The 14,599-nt window shown below is 41.7% G+C and overlaps 1 protein-coding gene across 2 annotated transcripts in view; it reads left to right on the top strand.

Moving 5' to 3' along the window:
- Positions 1-4,394: 4,394 nt before the first annotated feature.
- LOC127528918 (uncharacterized) overlaps positions 4,395-14,599 on the top strand; it is a 469,030-nt gene continuing 458,825 nt past the window's right edge. Inside the window, exons 1-2 of one of the 2 annotated variants that reach the window (XM_051930688.1) lie at positions 4,395-5,923; positions 14,046-14,126. In XM_051930688.1, coding sequence (XP_051786648.1) covers positions 4,523-5,554 — 1,032 coding nt within the window. In that variant the 5' untranslated portion in view covers positions 4,395-4,522 and the 3' untranslated portion in view covers positions 5,555-5,923; positions 14,046-14,126. Of the gene's footprint in view, positions 5,924-14,045; positions 14,127-14,599 lie in introns of those variants that run through there. The other variant, XM_051930687.1, reaches the window with a different exon arrangement.

The following is a 14,599-nucleotide window of genomic DNA, read 5'->3' as shown; positions in this document are numbered from 1 at the left end:
AACGTCTTCCGAAGAGAAACAAAAGTCTGCAAATGAACGTTCCGAGTGGCTGTCGCTATATTAACTTTATGCAAATGAAAGTTCCGAGTGGCTGTCGCTATATTAACGTTACGTCTCTCTTCTGTTTTCACCGTAACCTGAGGTGCGTTAATGCCACCCAGTGAGCTGGCCTTAGTAGCAAAGATGACACAAATACCTCAAGATACGCACATACCGAAAAGAAAAATTAAAGTGTCAAGGTATTGACATAATGAACACTTTTTAAATTTCTACACAAGGCTAGATTAAGACCCTCAAAGCCATTTTTTATTTTATTTTTTCTACACCACGGGACAAGATCGTTTTAAAAGACCATCCAGTTGTTTTATTGTTTTTGCGACAAGGTGATACATGTACGAGCTCATAAAAGTGACTTACACGCTGTAAAAATTACCATGATTTAATCGGTGAAATGACTGACAGCTGAGCTGCAAATCATTTCACAATCAAAAAACTGTCTGAATCATAAACCAGTAAAAAGTTTGTATCAGTAAAATTAGTACAATTAGTGTAATCAAGAATTAAAATTCTATCGTCATTAACATTAAAGTGAACTGTTTCGTTTACCTGTTAATATACATATTACAGTTATCCACCTTAGATAGATAGAACTCTATTTGTCCCCAGGGGGATATTTGGCTTTTTACTGCACTATATAATAGATAGATAGATAGATAGATAGATAGATAGATAGATAGATAGATAGATAGATAGATAGATAGATAGATAGATATGAAAGGCACTATATAATAGATAGATAGATAGATAGATAGATAGATAGATAGATAGATAGATAGATAGATAGATAGATAGATAGATAGATAGATGTGAAATGCACTATTAGATAGATAGATAGATCTGAAATGCACATTATGACAGATAGATAGATAAATAGATAGGAAAGGCACTATATAATAGATAGACAGATAGATAGATATTTTTTTATTTTTAATATAAACTTTATTTTGCACAATAAACCGAAGTTTTGTTCTCATTCCCTGTTTCACTACGACCTCAGGGGGGTCCAGAGTGAGTCCTATAACTGAGCTTGTAATTGTAATTAGCTTGTTTATTTGGTGGGCCTCTCTTGAAGTGATGTTACCAGCCCAGAGCACCACAGAGTAGAAAATCACTCCGGCTATCACAGAGTTATAGAAGATGTGAACACAGTCTCCTAAGGAAAAAGAATCTACTCTTCCCTGTCCAACCTGTCATTGATGTGGACCCAAGTGCTTGTAGGAGTGGACCACCTCCTCATCCGTTCAGTGAATACTGACTGAACATAGAAAATGTTTGGTGCATTGAAAGCCAATAATCAGTTCCTTGTTTTTGCTGATGTTAAGTTGCAGACATTTCTTTCTGCAACAAGAAATGAAGTCCGCCACCTGACTCCTATACTCTGCCTTACCCCTTATCAATACAATACAATATCAGCACATCAATATAATAATAAAAGGATAAGTGTCTGTATGTCCATCCTGTGGCTATATCTAGGGCATTTTAACAAATGGCGCATCACAAACATTAACACTCCTTTTATGTATCCCATATCAAATGGCATACAGCGAGGCTTATGCCTTCCATGATGCACTGCAAACATTAACATTGAGGTCCACATTGATTATTTAGATTTCAACCCATCTTAGATAGGTAGCAAAGCTGGTATTTTAATAAAAGGATAAGTGTGTAAGTCTGTGTATCTTTTTGGTTGCTATAGCTCTATTATTCTAACAGATGGCACATCACAAAGATTTGTAGTAATAAAATGCGCTGCATTTGTGATTCCAACAGATGGTGCATCAGAAATATTAACACTGCTTTTATGAATCCCATCAAATGGCATATAAAAGAGACTTCACCCATCACTACATTGGGGTAATTCAAGTCCTTTACACAGCAATTGATAACATGGCCACATATCCTAGCTGACAGGAAAAGAAAAGCTGCAAGGCCATGCAGCACTGCTGACAAGGAAAAGAACTGTGGCAACCTCTGCTCATAATGGAGCAATTTGCACAGGCAGACTGATCATTTTCATCACAAACTCAAGTCACACACTTTACACGTATCAGAAAGTCACGTACAACCAAAGAAATAGAAGTTCTGGATTTCTTTGATACATTACTGGACTTTGGGTTCTTTGCACAGGATATATTGGCGTGGCAACAGGACATTGCTGACCAGAAAAGACATGGCATGTCTGCCAGGAAATCTGCTGACAGTGAAGGACATTGAGGCAACCTTGGCAGAGTAACTTGTGGCCCTGTGCTTCATGACTGCCACCTGTTTGATGATGAGAGGTCTAAATGTACATCATAAAATAGTCTTGAACATTTAAACAATTAATTGATACTGACAGCTAAAATACTGCTCATATGTACATTTATCTGTTTAAATAATTGTTTTAACCAATTATTGCACTGATGTTTTTTTACTGTGAAAATTTACGGTTAATGCAATGTATTTTTTTGCAATTCTTTAGCAGTGTATTATGCAGCTGCACTGTTCACACCCCAACCATATCAACCAACCAGGGCTCAAAGTTTTCATTTAAAAGCTTTTTATTTAGGTCTGATTGGAGAGATTTATAATAGTGAGGACTGAAGTCAGGAAAAGGTGTGTGCTGGGTAGCAGATTACTGTGGGAGTCTGTACTGCAGACGAGAAACGTGGACTTTTCTGGTTTTGTAGGCATTTCTTCCCACACATATGCAAGAGAAAGTAGGGTGAAATGACACCTTTTATTGGCTAACTAAATAGATTACAAATACAAGCTTTCGAGGCAGCTAAGGCCCCTTCATCAGGCAAGGCGTAACAAAGAAACTGGAAAATACTCGAGCTTATATTGGGACAGCAAAGTGATTTTTTTTTTTCATCTTAACAATTTTGTTGAAATGTTAGCAAAATTAATTAACCTTAGATCAGCGGGTTGGAAAATGGATGGATGGATGGATGAATTAACCCTGAAAGAAGAGAACAACGAACTGATAAAATGTAGAGATAAGATAACCATCACTAGAGAAAGTCCTGTAAGGTTTTTTTTGAAGTGCATTGTCTGTAAGATAAGCCTCTGATGTAGTCAGCTGGTCAATCAGTCTGTTAGTCCACATATCTGGTTGTAAAACTCTTGTCTCTATTCAGACCATTTTGTAGAGTATTGAATTTAAACATAAGTTTGTATTCCCATTCTCTCTGCTCCTGTTGGGTCTTGAAATTGTACAAACCAGTGTGTTTCTTTGTGCCAGTCCCAAACCTGGATAAATGGGGAGGGTTACATCAGGAAGGGCATCCGGTGTAAAATTTTGCCAAATCAATATGTGGACAACAATACAAATTTCCATGCTGGATCAGTTGAGCCCCGGGTTAACAACGACCGCCACCAGTATTGTTAGCCAATAGGGTGCTGGTGGAAATTGGGCTACTGTTGGGCGAAGAAGAAGAAGGAGAAGAAGAGGGGGGAGACGTGTCTGGAGGCAGGAGGAGAGGAGAAAGGTAAAGAGAGTGGAACTGAGGGTAGGAATTTTGAATGTTGGCAGTATGACTGGTCAGGGGAGTGAGTTAGCCGATATGATGGAGAGAAGGAAGGTTGATATATTGTGCGTACAAGAGACTAAATGGAAGGGGAGTAAGACCAGGTGGATCGGAGGTGGATTCAAATTGTTCTATCATGGTGTGGATGGTAGGAGAAATGGAGTAGGAGTTATTCTGAAGGAACAGTATGTCAAGAGTGTCCTTGAGGTGAAAAGAGTGTCAGGCAGAGTAATGATTATGAAGCTGGAAATTGGAGGGGTGATGATGAATGTTGTTAGTGCATATGCACCGCAAGTTAGGTGTACGATGGATGAGAAAGAAGATTTTTGGAGTGAGTTGGATGAAGTGATGAACAGTGTACCCAAGGGACAGAAACTGGTGATTGGAGTGGATTTCAATGGGCATGTTGGTGAAGGGACCAGAGGAGACGAGGAGGTGATGGGTAGGTATGGTGTCAAGGAGAGGAATGAAGAAGGTCAGAGGATAGTGGATGTTGCCAAAAGGATGGGCATGGCTGCGGTGAATACGTATTTTAAGAAGAGGGAGGAGCATAGGGTTACGTACAAGAGTGGCGGAAGATGCACATAGGTAGATTACATCCTATGCAGAAGAGTTGATCTGAAGGAGATTGAAGACTGCAAAGTAGTGGCAAGGGAAAGTGTAGTTAAGCAGCATAGGATGGTGGTCTGTAGGAAGACGTTGGAGATCAAGAGAGTAAGGGCAGAGCCAAGGATCAAATGGTGGAAGTTGAAAAAGGAAGACTGCAAGGTTGAGTTTCGGGAGGAGGTGAGACAGGCACTGGGTGGCAGTGAAGAATTACCAGACAGTTGGGCAACTACAACAGAAGTAGTAAGGGTGACAGCAAGAAGGGTGCTTGGCGTGACATCTGGACAGAGGAAACTGAAACCTGGTGGTGGAATGAGGAAATACAGCAGAGTATACAGAGGAAGAGGATGGGAAAGAAGAAGTGGGATAGTCAGAGAGATGGAGAAAGTAGACAAGAGTACAAGGAGATAAGGCACAAGGTGAAGAGAGAGGTGGCGAAGGCTGAAGAAAAGGCTTATGATGAGTTGTATGAGAGGTTGGACACTAAGGAGGGAGAAAAGGACCGGTGGGCTAGACAGAGGGACCAAGCTGGGAAAGATGTGCAGCAGGTTAGGGTGATAAAGGATAAAGATGGAAACATACTCACAAGTGAGGAGAGAGTGTTGAGCAGATGGAAAGAGTACTTTGAGAGGCTGATGAATGGAGAGAATGAGAGAGAGAAGAGGTTGGATGATGTGGAGATAATGAATCAGGAAGTGCAACGGATTAGCAAGGAGGAAGTAAGGACAGCTATGAAGAGGATGAAAAATGGAAAGGCCGTTGGTCTAGATGACATACCTGTGGAAGCATGGAGGTGTTTAGGAGAGATGGCAATGGAGATCTTAACCAGATTGTTTAATGGAATCTTGGAAAGTGAGAGGATGTCTGAGGAGTGGAGAAGAAGTGTACTGGTGCCGATATTTAAGAATAAGGGAGATGTGCAAGACTGCAGTAACTACAGGGGGATAAAATTGATGAGCCACAGCATGAAGATATGGGAAAGAGTAGTGGAAGCTCAGTTAAGAAGTGAGGTGATGATTAGTGAGCAGCAGTATGGTTTCATGCCAAAAAAGAGCACCACAGATGCAATGTTTGCTGTGAGGATGTTGATGGAGAAGTTTAGAGAAGGCCAGAAGGAGTTGCATTGCGTCTTTGTGGACCTGGAGAAAGCATATGACAGGGTGCCTCAAGGGAAGCTTGTGATATTGTATGAGGAAGTCAGGAGTGGCAGAGAAGTACGTAAGAGTTGTACAGAATATGTACGAGGGAAGTGTGACAGCGGTGAGGTCTGCGGTAAGAGTGACGGATGCATTCAAGTTGGAGGTGGGATTACATCAGGGATCAGCTCTGAGCCCTTTCTTATTTGCAATGGTGATGGACAGGTTGACAGACGAGATTAGACAGGAGTCCCCGTGGACTATGATGTTTGCTGATGGCATTGTGATCTGTAGCGATAGTAGGCAGCAGGTTGAGGAGACCCTGGAGAGGTGGAGATATACTCTAGAGAGGAGAGGAATGAAGGTCAGTAGGAACAAGACAGAATACATGTGTGTGAATGAGAGGGAGGTCAGTGGAATGGTGAGGATGCAGGTAGTGGAGTTGGAGAAGATGGATGAGTTTAAATACTTGGGATCAACAGTACAGAGTAATGGGAATTGTGGAAGAGAAGTGAAAAAGAGAGTGCAGGCAGGGTGGAGTGGGTGGAGAAGAGTGTCAGGAGTGATTTGTGACAAACGGGTATCAGCAAGAGTGAAAGGGAAGGTCTACAGGTCAGTAGTGAGACCAGCTATGGTATATGGGTTGGAGATGGTGACACTGACCAGAAAGCAGGAGACAGAGCTGGAGGTAGCAGAGTTAAAGATGCTAAAATTTGCATTGGGTGTGATGAGGATGGACAGAATTAGAAATGAGAACATTAGAGGGTCAACTCAAGTTGGATGGTTAGGAGACAAAGTCAGAGAGGAGAGATTGCGTTGGTTTGGACATGTGCAGTGGAGAGATGAGGGGTATATTGGAAGAAGGATGCTAAGGATAGAGCTGCCAGGGAAGAGGAAAAGAGGAAGGCGTAAGCGAAGGTTTATGAATGTGGTGAGAGAGGACATGCAGGTGATGGGTGTAACAGAACAAGATGACGAGGACAGAAAGATATGGAAGAAGATGATCCACTGTGGCAACACCTAATGGAAGCAGCCGAAAGAAGAAGAAGAAGAAGAAGACAGTGACCCTCAGATCCTTTATGCTGCGGCCATTACTGTTAAAGTGTGCTGCCAACGGAAGATCAACACTCTTCTGATTAATATGAAATCTATGTGAGTTCATTCGCTGGCGCAGTGTCTGACCAGTTTCCCCAACATACAGTCCAGTGTTGGGGCACCTTATGCACAGAAAAAAATCACTTTGCTATCCCAATATAAGCTCGAGTATTTTTCAGTTTCTTTGTTACATCTTGCCTGATGAAGGAGCCTTAGCTGCCTCAAAAGCTTGCATTTGTAATCTATTTAGTTAGCCAATAAAAGGTGTCATTTCACCCTACTTTCTCCTGTATCAATCTATGGCTAACATGGTACAACACTCCACTCCTCGCATATGCAAATGAGACTTTGCACACAGGGCCCCAGGGTGGGCACTTAAGTCATCCTGATGGTAGATCTGGCCCTGGTTTAACAAATTCCTATGTTGTGCTATTTAATTGTGTATAAGGAATCATTCAGTCCATTGAGTGAATGGGATTGGTGAGCATGTTGAGCTGAATGTAAATTGTTCTAATGCTATATAGTGTGAAAGGATCAAACTCAACACACTTATAAAGGTTTGGGGAAGCCACCTGTATATTATCCCTGGCTGCAATGGGTTTTTGTTAAGACAGAAGTGTCTTCAATGGAGTCCAGACATGAACTGACTGAGGTTTGAGAAAAGACTGGAAGTGACGTAGGGGAACTGGAAGTGACCTTCTTCTGACGTTGTCGTAGGTGCCGGAACTGGGAGTGACGTCAGCCTAGGCACCAGAACTGTAAGTGACGTCAGCCTAGGCGCCAGAACTGGAAGTGACATCAGTCCAGGCACTGGAGCCGGAATTGACGTCTTCAACGATCAGTCAGACAGATTTCCCCGCAGCTCATCTGCCAAGATAACAGGAGAAGGTTTAGTGCACCCCGCCACCCCCGGCCTGGTGTGGAATTTCCATATATACTTGCGGATAAGTTCTCCCACGGATTAGTTGGGGCTTTTACAGTATAATTTCTTGTATTTTATAATGTCAGTCGTATAAGTCGAATGCGGAAAACTCACGCTATTGGTACAAGGGATTATGATATGCTAAGCCCACCTGAGAGAGTAACCACAGAGCACACTGCCTTTTTTTCTATGTGGGTGCAGCAATGCGCTGTATCAGAGCGTGTGCGCCTAACCTCTCTCTGTCTCTCTATTGTGCCTACGTGACCACACGGTAATATCCTAACTATTACGAAGCAACGTTTACACTGATTTGTGATTTTTGTATCTCACACCCTCATACATCTGTATCATAAGAGCATCCCTTATCTATGATAGAGCGTTCGATCAGAAGAAAATATGAAGTTGGTTTTAAATTAAACGTCATTGAAGCAGCGAAAGAATTTGGTAGCTGCGCTGCTACAACAAAATTCAATGCGTCTGAGAAACTGGTGGGAGATTGGAGGAGGCAAGAAGATGTAAAAAAATAAATTAAGTGTCGTATTTTTGAACGGGTGTATTAATTGGGGTTTGATTTTATGATCGATTTTTCGGGTTTCAAGACCCAACTTATACGTGAGTACAGTTAGGTCCATAAATATTTGGACAGAGACAACTTTTTTCTAATTTTGGTTCTGTACATTACAACAATGAATTTTAAATGAAACAACTCCAATGAAGTTGCAGTGCAGGCTTTCAGCTTTAATTCAGTGAGGTGAACAAAACGATTACATAAAAATGTGAGGCAACTAAAGCATTTTTTGGAACACAATCCCTTCATTTCAGGGGCTCAAAAGTAATTGGACAATTGACTCAAAGGCTATTTCATGGGCAGGTGTGGGCAAGTCCGTCGTTATGTCATTATCAATTAAGCAGATAAAAGGCCTGGAGTTGATTTGAGGTGTGGTGCTTGCATGTGGAAGATTTTGCTGTGAACAGACAACATGCGGTCAAAGGAGCTCTCCATGCAGATGAAAGAAGCCATCCTTAAGCTGCGAAAACAGTAAAAAACCCATCCGAGAAATTGCTACAATATTACGAGTGGCAAAATCTACAGTTTGGTACATCCTGAGAAAGAAATCAAGCACTGGTGAACTCAGCAACGCAACCAGACCTGGACGTCCATGGAAGACAACAGTGGTGGATGATTGCAGAATCATTTCCATGGGAAGAGAAACCCCTTCACAACAGCCAACCAAGTGAACAACATTCTCCAGGGGGTCGGCGTATCGATATCCAAGTCTACCATAGAGAGAAGACGGCATGAAAGTAAATACAGAGGGTGCACTGCAAGGTGCAAGCCACTCATAAACCTCAAGAATAGAAAGGCTAGATTGGACTTTGCTAAAGAACATCTAAAAAAGCCAGCATAGTTCTGGAAAAACATTCTTTGGACAGATGAAACCAAGATCAACCTCTACCAGAATGATGGCAAGAAAAAAGTATGGAGAAGGACAGAACAGAACAGGACAGAAGCAGCCGAATGAATTCTGAGGTGTTCAGAGACATACTGTCTGATCAAATCCAGCTAAATGCAGTCAAATTGATTGGGTGGCGTTTCATGATACAGATGGACAATGACCCAAAACATACAGCCAAAGCAACCCAGGAGTTTATTAAAGCAAAGAAGTGGAAAATTCTTGAATGGCCAAGTCAGTCACCTGATCTTAACCCAATTGAGCAGGCATTTCACTTGTTGAAGACTAAACTTCAGACAGAAAGGTTCACAAACAAACAGCAACTGAAAGCCGCTGCAGTAAAGGCCTGGCAGAGCTGAAAAAGGAGGAAACCCAGCATCTGGTGATGTCCAGGAGTTCAAGACTTCAGGCTGTCATTGTCAGCAAAGGGTTTTCAACCAAGTATTAGAAATGAACATTTTATTTCCAGTTATTTAATTTGTCCAATTACTTTTGAGCCCCTGAAATGAACGGATTGTGTTAAAAAATGCTTTAGTTGCCTCACATTTTTATGCAATCGTTTTGTTCACCTCACTGAATTAAAGCTGAAAGTCTGCACTTCAACTGCATCTGAGTTCTTTCATTTAAAATTCATTGTGGTAATGTACAGAACCAAAATTAGAAAAAAGTTGTCTCTGTCCAAATATTTATGGACCTAACTGTAGTTAATTAGGAGCATTTACAAATGGAGACTACAACTGTTTAAGCCTAAAATAAACAATAAGGGTTCAAAATCCTAACGAGTGACACAATAAAAATGAAGCAGAAGTGTTACTTGACCAATCAGAGCTTCTTATTAAGCAATTGTGTTGGAACAAAAACCTGCAGCCACTGCGGCCCTCCAGGACTGACTTTGCTCACCCCTGTTGTAGATGATCTTCAGGACCAGGAATGGTTGATTTCCGTATGTTTAGAGAGCTTGTTAAATCCCTTCCCAGACTCTTTTTTTTTTGCTAAAGGCCCTGGAGAGCTAGTTCAATTTAAGCATGATGAGAACACGCACCTCAATAACAGACAACAAACCAAACAAAATATCTGTTTTAAATAATGCAGGTTCAGAAAAGATCCTCTCAAATGATGTGCTAATCATTTACATTCAAGCCGTTTCAGTTTAAGCAAAAAGAGATGAAGAGGAGACATAACTGAAGTGTTTAAATTTATGAAGGGAATTAGTCCAGTGGATCAAGACTGCGACATTTAAATGAGTTCATCAAGAACATGGAGGCACAGTTGGAAACTTGTTAAAGGAAAATTCCACCCAAACATTAGGATGTTTTTCTTCACACAGAGAACCACAGACACACAGAATAAGTGACCAAGTAGTGTGGTAGACAGTAGCAGTTTTGTGGCTTTCAAAACTTGACTTGATGTTATTTTGAAATAATTAAGGGGATTGGATTGGCAAGCTTTGTTGGAATGAATGGTCTGTTCTTGCCTAGATTGTTCTAACGTTCTAATCTGATTCTAATTTTAGGTATTTGATAAAGTGATAAATGTAGGGGTGGACTTTTTCCACAGACAAAATTTGCATTTATGTTTATTTAAATTATACAATGGTGATACAAAAAGTAAATGTGGCATTATGTTTGTTGTTTTCCATCACCTTTATCTAAAGATACTGTTTAAATAAAGATCAAATCTTGATATGCCCCCATATGTTAAAAAAGAAAAAAAAACATTTTAAGGGTGTACTAACATTTTCAAAACTGTAGCTTTTGTATTCACACACCAATTTAGACGAGTGTCTAGCTGAATCTCCAGCTACTGAAACACCTTCATTTTTACTCCCTGGGTGAAGATCTAAGGAAGCCTTGCTGTTCCTGAAGTGGACCACCATGTCCCTGATCTTGCTAACACTGAGCTACTGATGGTTCAGCCTGCACCAGTCTACAATGCATACCTCAAGTGTTCAACACTCCATACTTAGTTATGTGATTGGCCCCAGAAATACGATAAAAGTTTGATGTGTGCAACAGGTGAACAGGAAGGAGGCTGAACAGTTCCTTTGGGTGCAAATGCTGACCACATGTTCCAATTCAAGAAAGGCTGCCGGCCCTGATGGTGTGACAGGACTGGTGCTGAAAGAATGTACGGATCAACTCTCTGGAGTCTTCACAAGGATCTTCAATCTCTCCCTATGTAAGTCCATCATTCCTCCTTGCCTGAAGTCTACCACGATTATTGTGCTGCCAAAAAAAACTGTCATCAGCAGTCTCAATAATTATTGTCCAGTGGCACTAACTCCTGTTATTATGAAGTGCTTTGAACAACTGGTTCTATGACACATCAAAGCCACCCTCCCAATCACCATGGATCCACACCAGTATTCATTAGAGCAAACAGGTCCACAAAAAAAGCCATCTACACAGCCTTGGATACTTCACTTTTCCATCTTGAGCAGCAGGGCAGCTATGTGAGGATGCTCTCTGTAGACTTCAGCTCAGCTTTTAATACACTTATCCCAGATAGACTGGTCACAAAACTTGCTGGCTTAGGACGTTCACACTGGATCAAAGACTTTCTGACTAACTGCCCTTAGACAGTTAGATTAGGCCCCTACTTCTACTCCAGTCTCACACTCAACACCGGCGTCCCACAAGGCTGTGTGCTGAGCCCTCTTCTGTACCTATGACTGTGTACCCTTTGTCACACACGTGTGATTAGGAGGCAGTCAAAGAGCCTAAAGGTGAGTGAACTATCACGAGATATGAGTGTCACGTGGTACTTACCTGGATCTCTTCTTTCCACAGAAAACCAGAAGAAAAATAAGTGCCTCCAATTCCAGGCATCAAAATGGCTACCACTACGTCACTTCCGGCCATCCTCAATGACATCACTTCCGGTTCCTCAAGATCCCATCACTTCCGACTCACTAAGATGACGTTACTTCCGGTTCCTGTTTCTAACGTCACTTCCTGCCAACCACTTCCTTTTCCCATAATCCTTTTTGTATAAAAACGATCCATTTATCAAACTAAACTGTCAATTGTGCTTTGCAAATTTAAAGTCTTTTGATCTTTTTTTTCATATATATTGTCTTAGGGCAATATACGGGGACAGTCCCTAAACCTTTTTTCTTGTTTTTGACTTGTTTTTTCGGGATATTCCCACACCTTCCATTCCACCAACACTATAATTAGTTTGCGGATGACACGACTGTGGTTGGACTCATTTCAGAAGAAGACAAGACAGCCTGTAGGTCCAAAGACTGAGTGCATGGTACACTGAGAACAACCTCAACCTGAATTCTACCAAAACAAAATAACTTATAATAGACTTTCAGAGGCACAAAACAAACCACAACTCAATAATCATCAATGGAGACTGCGTGGAAAGTGTTCCTACCTTCAAGTAACTGGGTATACATGTTGCAGAAGGTCTCTCCTGGTCTATAAACACCACAGTGGCAGTCAAGACGGCACAGCAGAGACTCTACTTCCTGAGGATCCTAAGGGCAAACAACCTGAAGGAGAAGCTGGTGGTGTCCTTTTACCGCTGCTCCATTGAGAGTGTGCTGTCATACTGCATTTCTACATGGTGCACCAGCAGCTCATCGGCAGACAGGAGAGCCCATCAGAGGATCATAAACTCTGCCCAGAAAATTATTGGCTGCACATTGCCCTTTTTGGAGGAACTCTTCAGCTCTCGCTGCCACAACATACAGCAGCCAATATCATGAAAGACCCTTTCCACCCTGGGCAACAATTGTTTGATTTGCTGCCCTCTGCAACAGATTTAAGAACAGTTTCTACCCCAGAGCCACACAAGTACTGAATATTACTAATGACTGACAACGACCAACATAGCAACAGTGGGTCTTGTTCAAAAAGTGGACGCCAAAAGCGGACGCCACTTGTTTTAAAAGCAAGGTGACGCCACTTGTTTTTTGTTGGAATTCTCTATAAAAGCGGACGCCATTTGTTTTTTGTTGGAATTCTCTAGATTTTAGTACTAGTACACAAATAATCTTAAACTACACTACAGAAGATTAAACATAGTAATATCTAGCATTATTTGCTCAAATAAGTCCTTTCCAGCATATCGTTGGCGCCACATAAATTCACACAGATATGAATCTAGAAGGGCCCTTGACATCCCACATTCTACCTTGTTTCTTCGTTTTTCAAGGGTCCACAGTCCTTCGACAGTATTAGTATGCGCCCCAGTAGCTGAATCTAGAACATTCTCCAAATGATTTACAGTCAAATGCATGAAATTGTAGACTTCAAGATGAGGAATTCCATTATAACTTGCCCAACAGTCAGATATTATTAACGTCCCTGGACGGATAAATTCTTTAATAACATTCAATAACGTACCTGCTGTTCTATCGGGCACTGCGTATTGTCACAAACTTGACTCAGAGTCATAGAAAGGTTTGGGGCAGCCACCCGTATAATTGGTTTCCTGGCTGCAAAGTCGTAAATTAGGTACAGCACTGATGTGCACAAAACCAAGTCCAAAACAGAACTGAGGGAATAGGGAAAAGGTAGAGGCTTTTAAAGGGGAAGACAGGAAGTGAGATCAAAGGGGCCAGGCTCATGAAGGTCTTCAGCCATAGGCTCGGTCCCGGAAGTGACGTCAAGAGGACCAGGTGGAATCTCTCGTGAATGGTTTGCAGGAAAGGGAGAAAAAGAGTCAGTGCACTCCGCCACATCCTGATATGACTCAGAACTGCCCTTACTCAAGCCCTTTAGCTGCCTCCCATGCGCATGTGTGTGACAGTATATAAAACACTCTCTGGTCTCTCGGCAAATGCCTCCGAAAACCCATTGTTCTGGATACATTCTGCCTATATTAGACTTCCATCGTGAAAAGACACTTTCGTCAATTTCTACTGTTAAACCATCTCCGCTTGTAAGCTTTTTGGGCATCCGCTTTCTACTGTCAAAGAACAAAGTGGCGTCTGCTTTTTGAACGAGATGGCGTCTGCTTTTTGGCGTCCGCTTTTTGAACAAGACCAGCAACAGTCACTCTTGTACTACAAGTACATGTTTGCATTCTTTGCACTTTATATTATTTATCTATTTCCACTATTGCACTCAATTTAATATGTGCAATATACCTAAGTGCAATATTTAGTTATTGTTTTGTATTGTCTTGTATTGGATTGTGGAAGAGAGATGAAAAAGAGAGTGCAGGCAGGGTGGAATGAGTGGAGAAGAGTGTCAGGAGTGATTTGTGACAGACGGGTATCAGCAAGAGTAAAAGGGAAGGTCTACAGGACGGTAGTGAGACCAGCTATGTTATATGGGCTGGAGACGGTGGCACTGACCAGAAAGCAGGAGACAGAGCTGGAGGTGGCAGAGTTAAAGATTTGCATTGGGATGTGACGAGGTTGGACAGGATTAAAAACGAGGACATTAGAAGGTCAGCTCAAGTTGGACGGTTGGGAGACAAAGTCAGAGAGGTGAGATTGCGTTGGTTTGGACATGTGCAGAGGAGAGATGCTGAGTATATTGGGAGATGGATGACAAGGATAGAGCTGCCAGGCAAGAGAAAAAGAGGAAGGCCTAAGTGAAGGTTTATGGATGTGGTGAGAGAGGACATGCAGGTGATGGGGGTGACAAAGCAAGATGCAGAGAACAGAAAGATATGGAAGGAGATGATCTGCTGTGGCAACCCCTAACAGGAGCAGCCCTAAGATGAAGAAGAAGAAGAATGTCCATTATATGTGAATGCACCTTTAGGACTGCTGCAATTTCGTTGTGCTAAGCGCAATGACAATGAAAAGGAATCTGAATAATCTCTAATAGACTCCAGCTGCAGGCGAGACTC

The sequence above is a fragment of the Erpetoichthys calabaricus genome, chromosome 8, assembly GCF_900747795.2.
Source record: "Erpetoichthys calabaricus chromosome 8, fErpCal1.3, whole genome shotgun sequence".
Lineage (NCBI taxonomy): Eukaryota > Metazoa > Chordata > Cladistia > Polypteriformes > Polypteridae > Erpetoichthys > Erpetoichthys calabaricus.
The sequence above is the reverse complement of the archived record's forward strand: the minus strand, read 5'-3'. Positions and strand labels throughout refer to the sequence as shown.